Raw genomic sequence first — 17596 nt, forward strand, 5'->3', positions numbered from 1 at the left:
TAATAATAATAATAAAACTTTATTTATATATCACCTTTCATACAGACAGCAGCTCAAAGTACTTCAAAGCAGATAAAATTGTTAGAGATAAATGAGTCAAGCATAAATACAAGCCATGTAAGGTAATGCAAAACACATTTCAAAATACAGTCAATACAAATAAAAGCAGTACAGATAAAATTGCTGAATGGGGTTAAGTAATGATAAGAATAAAAATTAATGTCAAATAATAATAATAATAATAATAATAATAATAATTATTATTATTATTATTAGAAAAGAAGTAAAACTTTGAAGGGGTTCATTAAAAGCCAACTTAAAGAGATTGGGCTTTAGCCTTTTCATTCTGAGGTCTTGTGGGAGAGTGTTCTATAATTTAGGGGTGTAAAAACAGAAGGCTGTTTCACCAAGTTTTTTGTATGAGACCTTTGGTATAAAAAAGCATTGGGGACATAAGAGCTCTCGCACGGATATTGATAAGGAATCTGTGATATATGAAAGTGCTAGGCTGCTAAGTGCTTTAAAAGAAGTAAAAGGACCTAAAATATAAAATCAGTTCTAACAGCTATAGGTAACCAACATACAGCAGCATGGACTGGAGTTATGTGTTCCCTGTCCTCTTAGTTTTTGTGTAAATTCTTGTTACAGTGTTCAGAATTAGCTGTAATTTTTCCATGGATTTTTTTGGCAGCCCAGTAAAAAAGAGAATTACAGTAATGCAGTCTTCTTGTGATAAAAACATGTACACACTTTTTTGCATCTTTATGAGTTAAAAAGGCCTCACTTTAGCAATGTTCCTAGGATGAAAATGAGGTCTTAGTGACCTTATTAAAATGTGAATTAAAACTAAGGTCAGAGTCTGAAATCAAATCAAAGTCCCTTACTTCTGATTTAGACTGTTAAACCAAACAGCCAAGCTTTGGGGCAGTTTTTCTCTTTTCATTTCCGACCCTACAAGGAGAATCTCTTATTTTTTCTTAATGTAGCTTTAGAAAGTTTTTGCTCATCCACAAGTTGATATCAGTGAGACAGGTGCGAGTGAGTTTAGGGGTCATTTGGTTTAACAGATATGCACGAGTTGATATCAGTGAGACAGGTGCGAGTGAGTTTAGGGGTCATTTGGTTTAACAGATATGCACGAGTTGATATCAGTGAGACAGGTGCGAGTGAGTTTAGGGATCATTTGGTTTAACAGATATGCACAACTGTTTCTCATCAGCATAACAGCGATAGTTGACAAAGGGGTGCATTAGCACATTTCTAAAAAAATAAAAGTAAAATGAACATTAAATAAATGGATCAATATCATGGATAAAGTTATTTATGAATGGTAAAATCACAATATAGGCCTAATTGTACATGTGTTTCTCCTGGTTTCAGTTACATATTGTCATTGACATGCATTATGTGATCCGCCTGTTTCAGTGAACCGTTGGCAGCCAGTGGCAGATGGGCTCTGCTCAAGGTTTCGTCCTGTTACCAGCCAGGGAGTTCTTCCCTGCCACTGTCACCCTGAGCATGCCCTTGGGGGTTCAGGCCTGGATCTCTGAAAAGCTGCTTTGTGAGAATACCCTTTGTAAAAAGCTCTATACAAAAAAATGCATTTCTGGAATATTATGTGTACTGTTTTCTAACATTTTTTAAAAATGCGTATAATTTTTGAGTATATTTTATCATCCTGAAAGAGAAAGAACATGAGTCCTGATTCCTGTTTATTGCTCTTTATGCTAAACCGCTGCATTGCTCTTTATGCTAAACTGCTACATTGCTCTTTATGCTAAACCGCTGCATTGCTCTTTATGCTAAACCGCTGCATTGCTCTTTATGCTAAACCGCTACATTGCTCTTTATGCTAAACCGCTACATTGCTCTTTATGCTAAACCGCTACATTGCTCTTTATGCTAAACCGCTACATTGCTCTTTATGCTAAACCGCTGCATTGCTCTTTATGCTAAACCGCTATATTCCTCTTTATGCTAAACTGCTACATTGCTCTTTATGCTAAACCGCTGCATTGCTCTTTATGCTAAACCGCTACATTGCTCTTTATGCTAAACCACTACATTCCTCTTTATGCTAAACCGCTGCATTGCTCTTTATGCTAAACCGCTACATTGCTCTTTATGCTAAACCGCTACATTGCTCTTTATGCTAAACCGCTACATTCCTCTTTATGCTAAACCGCTACATTGCTCTTTATGCTAAACTGCTACATTGCTCTTTATGCTAAACCGCTACATTGCTCTTTATGCTAAACCGCTACATTGCTCTTTATGCTAAACTGCTACATTGCTCTTTATGCTAAACCGCTACATTGCTCTTTATGCTAAACCGCTACATTGCTCTTTATGCTAAACCGCTGCATTGCTCTTTATGCTAAACTGCTGCATTGCTCTTTGGCCTTCCTCTTCCTCTCGTGACTCTTTCCACAGGTTTGGGGTTCAGTGGGGGGCTTTCTCTCCTCTTCTTTGCCCTGGCTTTTTCCACTGGTTTGGGGTTCAGTGGGGGGCTTTCTCTCTTCTTTTTTGTCTCGGTGCTTTTCAGCGTCACTTCCACAGGGTAGTGGTCACTTATACTCAGAGCCTGAATCACACAGAGGTTAAGATTATGCTTGAAGTGTAGCTGAGTGAGCAGATTTTCACATTATTTCAGCCTGTTCAGGGGGAACGGCTTTATGCATAGTCTCAGAGCAGACATGCTAATCCAGGATCAGTTTCGCCTGATCCTAGATCAGCCTCTTTATGATATCCCTTCTCCACTTGGCCTCACCATTAAAGCTTGCTTTCTTTTTTTTAAAAGGATCTTGGGTCTGATAAGGTTGTTTATAACAGAATTTTGGCAGCTCACCATGTCTTCTGTCAGGCCATAGGCTTGGGGGAAATCGAATGGCTGGGCTGAGTTTGGTACTATGGCTTCCAACATATCATCTCCATAAACGACGATCCTGAACAAGACATATTCAATTAACAAAGCATGTCTTCAGAGGTTATAGTTGTGTATAATATAGCTGCACAAAATATATATTGAACTTTGCAACATGCCCAACTACTGTTTATGACTGTTACTTACCACATTTCTTAAGTGCGTGAGTGTGTTTGTTCATGTGTTGTCTACACTACAATGTTATTTCATGTTTTTATGTGTGTATTTACATGGCCATTGTGCTAGGCATTGTGTAAAGCAAGTTCCCTTTGGGGCAATAAATGTTTTCATTCATTCATTCATTCATCCCAATGTAAAACCAGATCATCCTTTTGATGCCCTGGCTACCTGTCATAGGTGTGGTCATTTCCTGTATTGGCAGTAGTGTCTACATCATCCCCGATCAGCCAATGGAAGTTTGTGTCACTGCGGATCCTGATTTTTTTCATCTTCTTCTTGGACACATAGGCACCATCTGCATTGAAGTCTCCAAGAATCATAATGTCCTATGAGAGATGTGACAGCATGCAAGCAAAACACTACTTACTTCCTCATCCAGCATCCAGCATAGGGGAGACATAGCTCAGGAGGTAAGACCGATTGTCTGGCAGTTGGAGGGTTGCCGGTTCAAACCCCGCCCTGGGCGTGTCGAAGTGTTCTTGAGCAAGACCCCTAACCACTAACTGCTCTGGCGAATGAGAGGCATCAATTGTAAAGCGTTTTGGATAAAAGCGCTATATAAATGCAGTCCATTTACCATCTCTGACATTTATTTTTAAAACCTATCCATAAAATTAGCATATGTACATATTTAAATATATACGTATACACATTTTTTTTATTCATTTAATACTTGAATTAAATGTAGGCTACACCCAAACAAGCCTAAAAAAATAAGGACTGGATTGACAAACAGCAGGTTGTTTAAAAATTATATCATATTTGTTCCAAATCAAGTGGGTGTCAACAATAATAACTAAAGCAAACAATAAAATAGAATGCTAAAAATAACCATGGTTTAGATGCGTAGATGTGATTAAACATATCTAACCAGTCACTGCACTATTTATACCCATCGGCATACATCAGAAGTCTATTGACAAGTGCTTACAGCACAACGGTAAAACGTTCTCTGGTGCGGAGGCTAGGAAATGATTTAGACGACATCTGCAGTTGTTGTAGCCAGTAGAAACGGGATTCAAACTCTTGCTCTGCATGAGAGCCAGTTCCCCACTCACATCAGTCTTCCACTTCTCCTTCACGGTCAGAAAGACGTCGTACAGCTCGTCCAGCTCCTTCTCTGAGTCCTCAGGCTTGGTGTGCACGGGGATCAACACCAGGTCCTTCAGCACTGTGAACACACATGTCCAGATCTGATGGAGGCTTGTTCCTAATCCCCAGAAGGGGGCAGGGCACTTATCCTGTATAAATCCAGGCATGGTATCATCAACAGATACAAATATGTAATAGTTCTGTTTGTACAGAATTACAGGCTCACCAGATTCACTGAACAATGTCTTTCTTAAACTGCCTCATTCAGTGTCATAAACATAGGATTACCATATGATGCTAATTAGTTTATCCTTGCCATGGTAGTTTTAAGAATCAGAGGAGAAAGCACCTGTTGTGGGAGAATTCTCGTGCAGGGTGTTGTATATTTATTTATATACTCTTGTCCTTTGTTGATCCTGTGTTCATTTTTCAGAGTCGACAGAAAAGAAAATACAAATGCAACACCCTGCACTAAAATTCTCCCCCAACAGGAGCTTTCTCCTGGAACTTGAGATACAGCACAGTGTTTAAGTATTTGGCCAGTGACACAATTTCTGTTGTTTTGGCTCTGTACTCCAGCAGATTGGATTTGCCAAACCAATTGTGTCACTGTCTAAATACTTGCGCACTGCACTGGACCACACAATGACCCTCCTGCAGGGAGAGGAGTGTGGTCAGCCTGGGCCCTTGCTCAGAGTCTGGGACCAGACTGCACTGTGACCCATGCACTGTGGCAAGCCTACCTCCCTCTTTACTTCCTTTCCTCTCTCTCTCTCCATCTCTCCCTCCATTCCTTTCTCCCTCTCTCCTTCCCTTCCTCTCTCCCTCTCCATTCCTCTCTCCTTCTCTCCTTCCCTTCCTCTCTCCCTCCATTCCTCTCTCCCTCTCTCCTTCCCTTCCTCTCCATCTCTCCCTCCATTCATCTCTCCCTCTCTCCCTCCCCCTCTCCCTCACTCTCGCCCTCCTTTCCTCCCTCATTCTCTCTCTCCCTTCCTGTGTTCCTGGGCATCTAAAGCAAAGACCTGCTATTTGAAGTATGAATCCTGTAAGAAGTGCTGTCATATCTACCATACGTACATCACTGTGGTCAGTTTTAAACTTACAGTGTTAGACATGTACTATATAAATACCCTTAATTTGAATCCATATGCATCCAGGCCCTGCTTCATAAAGAGAGTAAAGAAGCATGCTGTGTGTCTTTGAGAAAGAAGGATGCTGTGTGTCTTTGAGAAAGAAGGATGCTGTGTGTCATTGAGAAAGAAGCACACTTTGTGTCTTTGAGAAAGAAGCATGATTTGTGTTTGTTGAGAAAGAAGCATGCAGGAGTGATACAACAGAACCTATGTTGATGGAGCAATCAGAATCTGGCTGCACATTTAGGATTACATTTGTCTTCATAACCAGTGTGCTTTGCATTATCGTGCTTAGCATAACTACATGCACGTGGCACTTGTCATAAAAAGACATTAAGCCAGCCAATGGAAGTACATATATACATAGAATACATGAGCTAAGTCACAATGTGTAATCATAATCTTATGGCTATGAAAATACAAGTAGCTGTAGTTTAAACATAACCCAAAAAAATTATTTCCAAAGAGCATGCAAAAGTTATTTTTATGGAAATGACCTCTAAAACCTTTGTGTGAACTCATGCTCCCTCGACTCAATACTCCCAAAAACTCCCAATGCTGTTTCTAAATAAACTCTATTCTCTAACTTCAGGTGGAGGACATGACAATGTTTCAGAAATGGTTTTCCTTCACTCCACATGGTGTTTATGAATATAACCACCTATGGGTAACATCAAGTAATAGTCATTAATAATTTCTGTTGAATAGTACACATTTATTTAAATCACCTTGTATAAATATATATATATCAATATTTATTCATGCCCAAATCCAAAGCCTACTTATACTGCACACATTTTTATATACTATCAATTTATAGAACTGTATATACTGGAGAAATTTTAGTAACATGGTCAAGGCTACAATAACCTCATCTGGGATTCAAACCTGCAACCTCTCAGTTACAAGCAGAAATTCCATGACTTTTGTTACATTGATTTTATTATGTACATCACCCAGCATGAAACTATCCGTTTTCTTTGAGAGCCGGACAGTGCAGGAGAGGCTCACCTGTGTCCAGGCAGGTAAAGCGCAGGATGTAGGGTTCCCTGGCGAAGGCGTCCTCGTCCCCCTTCTGATTGTCCTCATACTGGTAGGTGTCCGTCAGCGTCACCAGGTCCGCTCTGTTAGACAAACACAGCACTCACCAAACATTTCGTTGGCCCTCCAAATTTCTTGTATCCTGTGCTGAACGCAATGTTCTGCCTCTGGCTTTGATGCCATTTGATGTTTCACAAAGTTGTGAACTACAAACTGCAGTTTGCACATGTGTCCCTGGTGAAAATCTTTTTCTGTGGTCTGATATAAGAGTGAACCAGCAGAGCTGTTTAGGGTGAAGGTTACCCATAAGTCAAAATAATTTGTTGGGTTGGAACAAAACCAACAAACACACTCCGGCCTTCCAGGTATGGAGTGATGCTAGAGAATTCACCCAAGGGAGATAAAAAAAATTATAATAAAAAGATCTGTTCAAACAAATAGGCAATCTGAAAATGTGCCAAACTACTGACTGACAAAGGGTTCCCCACTTATCGATGCTTCAGTCACTGTCACCGGCTCAAGTGTCTCCCTTCCACTCAGCTGAGAATCTCGGTGTGACCCTGGAGGACAAGCTGAGCTTCTCTGAGCACATTACAGTACCCACCCAGTATGCAGATTCTCCCTACACAGCATCAGGAGAATCCACCCCTTCCTCACTCGAGAGGCTACACAGTTACCAGTGCAAGCCCTCGTGATCTCTCCTCCAAACTTCGGCCGAGCGTTATGGCCCTGTTCACCAGCTGGTGCTGTTATGCTGCTGCACCAGGATGTTTTGATAGCACAACAATTAATATGCTGGTGTACGTTAAGCATTCTGTACACACAGATTCCAGTTTTTGCCACGCCTACTTCCTGCTTTATATCAGAATACAGATAAAAATAATTTGTTTGTTAAACAAACCTAGATGCAGATTCTGACATCTCTGCACATCCCTTCTATTTACTACCTTTGCATACTTGAAGTATAAATCAAGTTTATATAATTACAGTTCAGGTAAACTGAAGTACTGTGTATTATTTTTTCACATTGAGTATCCTGTGGAAATACAGTATACTTCAGGCTACAATCTGGACAGTACTTTTTCAGCGTCTTGTTTCCATAGTGAGAGAGGTACAATGGAACACAATCCAACAGTACAGTGCAATCTGGGTTAGAACCGCACCTCGGCCTACGTGTAGCACTGAGTAGAAAACAGGCACTGAAATGGCCACCCTCGGGTTCTTCTCCATTACTTTGTGATACATTGTACTGACTAGTGATGATCTTCATGTAAGCTTGTCATGTAAAATATGAATGAAATACCGGTAGAGGAACATGAACTGCTCTTTGTAGGATTTCCGGCCAAGCCGTGAGCTCATCACCATTTTGTAGGGATGCATTTTATTGGCCCTGAAAAATAATGAGAAAAAGACATGATCAGCATTTTTAAAGATGGCAACTCTCTACTGCTGGCATACACTGTGACTTATAGTACTTTGGATTTTGGAGTGTGAATGTTCAGAATGAACATATTTTGTCACTGATGGACCAGAAGGAAGCTAAGTATGAATTGTGATTGCTTCAGACAGGATCATTATCCACAAGTTAAACTCATCTGGTATTGGAAAATGGATAGACTGACTGAAAAATACTTCACATAAGATCAAATAAATATCTGATATACTTTAACCCTTTAGTGACCAGAATAATTGCTGCAGATTAATGGCAATTATAAAATAAACAGTTTTCACCCATTACCAATCAAATTTCAAAGGAATATTTCACCCTGGTCTGATTTACATGCAGCTGGATATGGGGTGACTGATGAGAAGAGAAGATATACACTGAGCGAAAAGTCCCCTTTCCTGTCAGCTGGAATGGCTCAGGTCTCAAAGAACAGACTTAGAGCTTCTGTTTTTCATAAGGGAGATAGAACATTACAGAGGTCCTCTATTTGACAATATGGAGCTGAGTGTAAATCAGGCAGCATTAGGAATATGGAGCTGAGTGTAAATCAGGCAGCATTAGGAATATGGAGCTGAGTGTAAATCAGGCAGCATTAGGAATATGGAGCTGAGTGTAAATCAGGCAGCATTAGGAATATGGAGCTGAGTGTAAATCAGGAAGCATTAGGAATATGGAGCTGAGTGTAAATCAGGCAGCATTAGGAATATGGAGCTGAGTGTAAATCAGGAAGCATTAGGAATATGGAGCTGAGTGTAAATCAGGAAGCATTAGGAATATGGAGCTGAGTGTAAATCAGGAAGCATTAGGAATATGGAGCTGAGTGTAAATCAAGCAGCATTAGGAATATGGACCTGAGTGTAAATCAGGAAGCATTAGGAATATGGAGCTGAGTGTAAATCTGTGGGAACCCTCACTTATTCAGCTCCTGAAGAAATTTCCTCATGGCTGTTCCTTTGGCGTCGACCACCTCCAGGATCAGGATGATTCCATAACGGGATACAATCTGGGAGGCAAGAGGAGGGACAAAGTGTGCATTCAGCCACTGTACAAGCCCACTGTATAAGTATATATATTAATCTGTAAAATGTAATCAGATAAAAATAAATACAGGAGGGTGTATTAGGGACAGATTAAAAAGTTCATACATTACATAAAATGTATGAAAAATACACATTGGTGCTTTGCATGGTACAATAAAGTACAATTTTATGCACATGGTAAATGCATGAAAAATGTATGGTAATTTGCATATGTTGTGTTATATTGTTATTATATTTTCTTGTAATATCTCATATATACTGCAGTATCATATCAGTAATGCTATACAGTAAGATGTACTCTCAGTGGCCACTTTATAAGGTACATCTAACTAGTACCGGGTAGGACAGACCCCCCTTTTACCTCCAGAACAGTCTGAATTCTTTACGGCATGGATTCCACAAGGTCTTGTTCTTTATGGCATGGATTCCACAAGGTCCTGTTATTTACGGCATGGATTCCACAAGGTACTGTTCTTTACGGCATGGATTCCACAAGGTACTGTTCTTTACGGCACAGATTCCACAAGGTCCTGTTCTTTACGGCATGGATTCAACAAGGTCCTGTTCTTTACGGCATGGATTCAACACAGTCCTGTTCTTTACGGCATGGATTCCACAAGGTCCTGTTCTTTACGGCATGGAATCAACAAGGTCCTGTTCTTTACGGCATGGATTCAACAAGGTCCTGTTCTTTACGGCATGGATTCAACAAGGTACTGTTCTTTACAGCATAGATTCAACAAGGTCCTGTTCTTTACAGCATGGATTCAATAAGGTCTTGTTTTTTACGGCATGGATTCAACAAGATCTTGTTCTTTCCGGCATGGATTCAACAAGGTATTGTTCTTTACGGCATAGATTCCACAAGGTCCTGTCCTTTACAGCATAGATTCAACAAGGTATTGTTCTTTACGGCGCGGATTCAACAAGGTCCTGTTCTTTATGGCATGAATTCAACACAGTCCTGTTCTTTACGGCATGGATTCAACAAGGTCCTGTTCTTTACAGCATGGATTCAATAAGGTCTTGTTACCATGGATTCACCAGATCTGCTTTCCATGATTCAACAATGGTATTGTTCTTTACGCATATGAATCCACAAGGTCCGTGCTCTACTTGAGCCTGGATCAACAAGGTATTGTTCTTTACGGCATAGATTGCACAAGGTCCTGTTCTTTACAGGATGGATTCCACAAGGTCCTATTCTTTACAGCATGGATTCAACAAGGTCCTGTTCTTCAGAGCACAGATTCAACAAGGTCCTGTTCTTTACAGCATGGATTCAACACGGTCCTGGAAACATTCCTCTGGGATTTCAGTCCATGCAGACTCCATAGCATCATACAGATCCTGCAGAATTTTCAGTCACACATTCATGAAAACCTCCCGTTCCACCTCATCCCAAAGTGCTCTACTTGAGACCTGGGAACTGTGCAGGCCACTGCAGTAAACTGAAGTCATTATTATGTTTCTGGAACCAACTAAAGCTGATGCATTCTTTGTGAAACGGTGCACTATCCTGCTGGAAGTGTCCATTTGAGAAAGGTAATACTGTAGGGAAGCACATGGTCAGCAACAATGCTTAGGTATGACGTGGCATTCAAATGATCCTCAAGGGGCCTAATGTATGCAAAGAAAACATTCCCCTCACCATGACACCACCACCACCACCAGCCTGTAGCATTTACACAAGGCAGGATGGATTCATGGATCAATGCTGTTTACGCCATATTCTGACTCTACCATTTGCTTTTCACAGCAGAAATTAAGATTTGTCAGACTAGGCAACATTTTTGCAGTCTTCAGTCATCCAATTTTGGTGACCACATACCCACTGTAGCCTCAACTTCCTGTTCTTACTTCTGACAGGAGTGAAACCTGTCACGGTTTTCTGCTGCTGTAGCCCACCCGCTTCAAGGTTTGATGTGTTGTGCATTCAGAGATGCCCTTCTGCACACCACTGCAGTAAATGGCTGTTATTTGAACATTTGTGGCCTTTCTATTAGCTTTAGCGAGTCCTCCTGTGATTAACAAGGTGTTTTTGCCCACAGAGCTGCCTGGATGTTTTTTGTTTAACGCACCATTCCCTGAGAACTCCGGAGTCTGTAGTGCATGAAAATCCCAACAGGGCAACTATTTCTGAGATTCTGGAAACACCACACTGTGTCTGGCACCACTAGTCATACCATAAGTCTCTTAGATCATTGTAATGTTTGTTCACATCACAACTGAACCTCAATGTCGGCATGCTTTGAGTTGCATCTGCATGATTCGCTGTTTGGAGGAGCATTTGTATTAACAAGCAAGTATACCTAATAAAGTGGCCATTGAGTGTAAAGCTAAAGATATATCATAACCTAAAATCAAATATTCTATAAATGCATTCTCTTTTAAGAAATATATTTCCATATATTGGAAATGTTGTTCTTTTTGTCATGGAAGTGAGCACCAACTGTAAGCTTGTGGTGCATTTCATAATGTTTCTCTTTCATTAAAACACCCATATATCATACAAAAGGATAACTTCTCTTGAATACTGCATAACAACTTTATTCTTGTATTAGAAATGTTTTTAAGCCACAAGGTTTCTACTTTTTTTCAAATTCATAAGCAGCGAAATAACATTTTGATGTAAAGTCAGTTCTAAACACATATATACACTTAATGGACCGCCAATCAGAAGTTGGCAACTGATGGCACCCCACTGATGGCAGAATGCTTAACATATAAATGCTGTGTTAATTACACAATAAACATGGTCTCCAAATGACTAATACCACATCTTTCTGTCCTGAGCAGTACAATAACTTAGTTATTTTCAGGATGAAAAAACTCATTTAACATATAAATGCTTAACACATAAAAAGCCATGTCAATTACACAATAAATATGGTCTCCAAATGACCAATACTAAATTCTTTTGTCGTGAGCAGCAGTATAATAATTTTGTTATTGTCAGGATAAAAATCAATGGAATGAAACAGGTTTAATATTATTGTATTGGCCTTTTCTTCATAGCTATTAAAAATTATGATTTTGACTGCACAGGGATAAAAATGATCAGGATGCACTTCTGATCAATCACGGCTCGTCTTTACCAACAATAATCACCTTGACGAGAGTGGAGACAATCTTTCCGTCTGACACTTTATTCTCCCCGAACCTCTGGATGTTGAAAGATGCCACTTTCATGACTGACCGTTGAGTCTCCCTGACAAATCAAGTATTCCCTGATGAATGATAAACAACAACAACAAAACGCATGAAAAGGACATTTTTCACAATGCAAGTTCTTTAGTTAGCCAACAATAGTTTTTGGAGCAAGTGATAATTCAGAAATGAAGTTAACCAATCTGTAAGTACAGTGTATGAATAGAGTATACAAGTTTGTCATTTATTTTGGTCCTTGTGGCCTCTTTTACTGTACCTACTACTGCTTCTCCTGAAGTTAAAAATAGTCATCTGCTGTTTTGATGTAAATTTTGCTAGGAGGAGTTGGTTTGTAACCTAAAGGTCGCAGGTTCGATTCCCTGGTAGGACACTGCCGTTGTACCCTTGAGCAAGGTACTTAACCTGCATTGCTTCAGTATATATCCAGCTGTATAACTGGATACAATGTAAGTCGCTCTGGATAAGAACGTCTGCTAAATGCCTGTAATGTAAATATGGCTGTGTCTGGGCTTGAAGCCTACATTCCACACTTACTTTTTCTTTATCCGTATCCTCCACAGGAGAAACAGTTTGGCTTGGAGGATGTTTTCATTTCTCTTTCTGTCTCAAGCCTCATGACATGCCACTGCAGAGATTTAAGCAGCACGCTTCTTGAGTTTATTCCAATCTTTCAGCCAGTGCCAGGTCACAGCTTTAAGGCACAGTTAACTGGATCGGGTGGCTGTGAATGGATATCAATTTTAAAATAAGAAAGAAAAGCCCCCCTCCCCCACTCCCTCCAGTATTATACTGCGTGATATTGTGTTGTATTGTTTCAATTTGTATGCTTTTATAATAATGTCTTGTCCCTTGTCCCTACTTTGAATGTAAAAAACCATAAATAAAAATAAAATAAGAATGAACAAAAATATTACTACTAAAAATACTACACTCATTTTTTATTTGAGCTGATGTGGAATGATAAATATTTTCTCTTCTGTGAGGTTTCTGTGTTGGATGATCTCATTTATGTTATGCAAAAGAAACTTGGTTGGCGCCTTAAGGCTCCACAAATTTTGGACTGTCTGTATTTTATAAATATTTTCCAACACAATATTAGTTTCTAGCATTAAAAAAAAAAGATTACAAATGTTTCATAGACAAAATAATACTTCTCTACAAGCAAACTGTCCAGTTTAAAATTAATTATGATATGGTACTATTAACTGTAATAGAATACATTTAATCACTTTTGTACTTGTATAAAGCAAAGGTAAAGTTTACTTAACTCTGACATCTCTGCTGTAAATCCATTAAAAGGAATTTGGTATGACAATCATTTTGAGGAATTATCTTCACAAGAATTTAATGTATGACAAGACTGACATTCAATACCAAGCAAAACCACATTCAAGACAATGGAACCAACGTTCAGATGCATCATTTATATTGATGTCCGTAGTAAAGGTGGCCGTGTTCGAAAATTTACAAAAAGTACTGTACTATTAACTTTAACAATTATAAGAATACAAATAATAAAGTGCAGTAAAGAAAATGGATAATTTATTACACCATAGCAAAGCGTGGGAAAAAAAGCCTGCTCTGGTGCTGGGTTGCCGTAATGACTCTACAGTTGCTGGGACTCTGTACTTCCTGTAGACGGTTGCAATAATTAACCACGATGCTTATCGCTAGCACAGCCTCATTACAAATGACAAACTGAGAAAGGCGCTCACTCTGTCCTTACGCCCACTGATGTGATATCTGAGGACAAGTAAATATAATTCAGCAATGATTTTAAAGTCCAGAGGGCGGTACTTAGTGTACTGAGGAAAAATGCTCATGAATAAGAAAATGGCGACTGATCAAGGCATGGCATCAGACAGCAAGGCTGACCGCACAGTTTGGCCTCCCAGACAGAGTACTTCCCTGTCTGGTTCAGTTTCTGTGCCTGTGTTCAAAACTGTACACTTGTGTCCTGTGTTCTACAGGTATCGAGCGTAAGAACGCTTAAAATCTGTTCAGTTTGAAATGCATTTGTACTTTCACATCACCACAACTGACCTCTTACCATAACAAGAAATAAACACAAAAATCAAAAATCTGCAAATAAAATATACTTCTTTTATTCTAAAATACACTTCAGTATAAATATACTTCAGTATAAATATACTTCGATGTAAGTATATATATTCTAAAATGATTTTTTTATATAAAATATACTAAAATCTATTCTAAAATATATTTCAACAAATTTCTTGGCTGAGTGAAAAATTCATTTTCACCTTCAAATACAGAGCAGAAAACGCAATGGCTACTGAGAAGGGAAAGCATGGAAAAGTTTTCTTCGAAGTGCACTTTGTTTTTTAGTCCTCCCAAGAACACTAAGAGAACTTCTAGTGAAATCTCAATTTCTTGCCTTGTTATGTTCTCGAACTTGGAACGCACTTCATTACTTCATTGTGTTTCACTTCCACACCTGCTGCCTGATGCAACAGAAGCATGAGGTTTGGAACACAGTGCTTGGTTCCTGAAAAGAAAAGTCTTGCAGCTGCTGCCTGGCATGTTCAGATCTGCCATATAACAGAAAGCAGTCAAAGAACAAACAACAGAAAACGCAGTTTCTCAGATGACACGCAGGCTGATATTCTCGTCCTTTTCAATGTGCAAAGCCGCAGCTCACATCTTTAGCTCACTCAAAAGGGCTAGAACGGACTGAGGCAGAAATGACGGTTCTGCTTTGAAATGTATTTCCCAGCTTTTTTACTAGATATGAGTGACCTCTAAAGCCCTTGCTTCTGTTTGTGCACACCTGTGTTACCATAGAAATTAAAAGTCTAAAGAAACTAAACACAAACCTGTTAGGAAACTATAAACTTAAAAATAGCAAATCCCTTACCGTTAAATGATGACTCAGGAAGTAAAGGGTAGTCCAGTCAGTGAACAATGAACAGAAATTAAAAACAGCCCCGAGGGTAAATCCTGAAAATCTTGATGTCTGCTGTATCTCTGTTACCTGTTTCCATCCACCTTATTGGCTGAAGAGAACAGCCCCTCTTTCTCGCTCTCTCTCGCTCATATGCGCTCTCTTTCAGTCTTCAGCTCTTTCTCTCGCTCGTTCTCTCCCTCTCATTTACATTTTTGTTGTTGTATTTTAATCACCCGCCTCTTGTGGTTTCCACAGCCTTTATCTTTTATCTGCCTTATAGGCGGTATTATCTAACTTTGCATACCTTGTATGGTTTTCCGTATCAATAATTTAAAAATTGCTTTTGAAATATAGAACTTAATGGCTTGAATTCACAGCTGCCTAGTGAATTCTGGGTCCTTCCTCTTTTATCTTTTTGAGGCTGAGTCAAAACATTGTTAGTTACAGGGAACTTGCTCGTAAGCGAGAACACACTTATCTCCCTGGTAAGCTTACACTAGTGCCAGTCAAACGTTATGCGTGCTTGGCAGCCATTCAAACGAATACAACCTGATACGTACTATTTTCCTTTCTCTCGATAAGCTATTCTTCTCATCCAAAATTTTATATCCAATTAAATGCATTTTATTGGTCAGGACTTATCCCAGAAGCAACCTCATTATAAACATTAAAAGCATGCCCCTGATGAGAAGACACAAATAATTTTGCTTAGTTTATTTACATTGCCATAACCAAACATTACATGCAGGCATGGGCAAGAATGCATGAATTTACATTTTTACAATATCTATAAAGAGCAGTCAAAATGATGAAGGTGTAGGGTGCTCAGGGGGTACAGAGATATGAAACTGAAATACATCCATATATGCAAATACACACCTCAAATCCTTTTATTTTCAATGCTGCTCATCCCTGGCGTATTTAAGCATACAGTTCAGTGTGAATAGTTGGATCTGCTAAAATTATGAGGCCCCAAAGCAAACAGGCCGTGCTCACAGTTTAAACATTTAAACAGTTTTGCTGATTGTGCTCTGAACTTCTTTTTTTCTTCTTCCTGCCACCGTCCACCTCCCCGCCTCTGGAGAGGTCAACTTTATGTGTATTGCGCAGTTATAATTTACAGAAATGGTTTGCTGAAGCCTTTAAGAGCGAAGGGTGTAAAACTGTTGTGCTCTCAATTTCAGACCTCATTGTGGCGTTTGCAGACTTCAAACACAGTTCACCCTCAACTTCCTGTCAGCTCACTGTGAGCCCTACATTCAGACAACTGTTCACTGTTGCAAACAATTTCCCCTCAAGACTTTCATGGAATGATCTCTTCTGTTGGCTTTTAAATTCCAGGCTGACTTGAAAGAGACTGAATTTTAAAAAAATACAAATCATGGATAAATACCAGGAGTAAATGGATATTACATAGAAGACAAGTAACTAACCCAAACCCAAATTTGTAAATATGTTTTTCTATTATCAGGAATATCAGCTGAGGCATTCAGTATGAAGGGTGATTGAAAGTCTGGCTGAAGCCTGACACAAAAAGCTCCTTATTTACAGCTTACTTATTTATTTTTATTTACAGGTAAATACATATTACTGATGATCCAATCTGTATTTCAGATTAAAATGAGACATCAAATTTAAGCCCTGACTCAATCTGTTCATGAAAGATTAAATACAGATTAAAAAGCCATAGCACAGGCTGATGAATTTGTGTACTTCACAAATTGGCTCACTCAGTCTTGTTACCTGATCATCTTCCAGGTGAACTAATTTAATAATTCCATCCCTCTCCACCTCTTATGAGGTGTGATGGGTGTTCTGGTGTAAAATGGCTGCCGTGCATCACCCAGAGAGTGAACTTCCTCTCCACTGTAAAATGCTTTCAGTTTTCTTCATAACAAAAGTGCCATATAATATAACAATATTAAAATCATGTTTCATGTTGGTTCTTTTAAAACAAGGAAAGACCATGGGGCTGCCTTTGAGATTTATATAAAATCTAAGTTAAATAAAGGTTTTCTTCAAGGGGGCATTTTAAGCTTCCACACTGCAGATGTAACACATTCCAAAAACTTATGTGCGTCTTTGTGCAATGTTTGCCGGTGTATGTAACAATGAGTGGTCAAGATCTTTTTCATGTACTACCCCATACGATCAGAGACACAGACAGAAGATACATGCTCAATCCGCACAGACTCACGGATGGATAGTATCTTGAATATATGTATTTGAAATTCATATTTGAATTTTTATATTTATTAGAGCATTAAAGTCCTGTCCACAACTACTCAACAGATTTTTATGTCATTGAGCTCTCGCTAGCCAAAACATGCCACGGGGAGCTCGATGATGTGTAGTTTTTTTAATGATATCGTAAATCTGAGGATACAATTTTTTAATATAATTATTTTAACTAACAGCTGATATGCAAAACACTTTGTTTTGAGAAAGAGGCTGTGTAATCGTTTGCTTATGAGAAGATACGATTTTAAAAAATGTTCTCATTGTTTCAAACCACGTCCTAGGTCCAGTCACTTTTTTGGGATGGGTGGGACTTTAACACTCCATGTGGATTACACACATTTTGGTACAGGATATACCTCAGTGTAACATGTAAAGCAATCTAAGCCCCCACCATTTTGTTGAAAATAAATACATTTATGG

At 39.1% G+C, this 17596-nt stretch overlaps 1 protein-coding gene across 2 annotated transcripts; it reads right to left on the reverse strand.

Moving 5' to 3' along the window:
* LOC135237791 (deoxyribonuclease-1-like) lies at nucleotides 1–15342 on the reverse strand. 2 transcript variants are annotated; one of them, XM_064305244.1, is made up of 10 exons: nucleotides 14906–15342; nucleotides 12562–12748; nucleotides 11968–12086; nucleotides 8731–8819; nucleotides 7673–7759; nucleotides 6340–6452; nucleotides 4162–4274; nucleotides 3272–3429; nucleotides 2849–2945; nucleotides 1–2584 (listed from the first exon to the last, which is right to left on the reverse strand). In XM_064305244.1, the coding sequence occupies exons 3-10, from the start codon at nucleotides 12046–12048 to the stop codon at nucleotides 2378–2380; spliced, it is 945 nt and encodes a 314-aa protein (XP_064161314.1). In that variant the 5' UTR covers nucleotides 12049–12086; nucleotides 12562–12748; nucleotides 14906–15342; the 3' UTR covers nucleotides 1–2377. The 2 variants fall into 2 exon arrangements, with proteins under 2 accessions (XP_064161314.1, XP_064161313.1); XM_064305243.1 differs by lacking the exon at nucleotides 12562–12748 and having other exon boundaries at nucleotides 14906–15341.
* Between the last annotated feature and the right edge of the window lie 2254 nt (nucleotides 15343–17596).

The sequence above is a fragment of the Anguilla rostrata genome, chromosome 13 (genome assembly GCF_018555375.3).
Source record: "Anguilla rostrata isolate EN2019 chromosome 13, ASM1855537v3, whole genome shotgun sequence".
NCBI lineage: Eukaryota > Metazoa > Chordata > Actinopteri > Anguilliformes > Anguillidae > Anguilla > Anguilla rostrata.

What these genes read in the sequence shown, in the direction of transcription:
- LOC135237791 (XM_064305244.1), bottom strand. Translation starts at nt 12,048, where the DNA reads ATGAAAGTGGCATCTTTCAACATCCAGAGGTTCGGGGAGAATAAAGTG. An exon ending in CAGTTCATGTTCCTCTACCG is followed by an intron (nt 6,453 to 7,672) that starts GTATTTCATTCA and finishes TTTGTCTAACAG; the next exon opens with AGCGGACCTGGTGACGCTGA. An exon ending in AGGAGAAGTGGAAGACTGAT is followed by an intron (nt 3,430 to 4,161) that starts GTGAGTGGGGAA and finishes CATCTCTCATAG; the next exon opens with GACATTATGATTCTTGGAGA.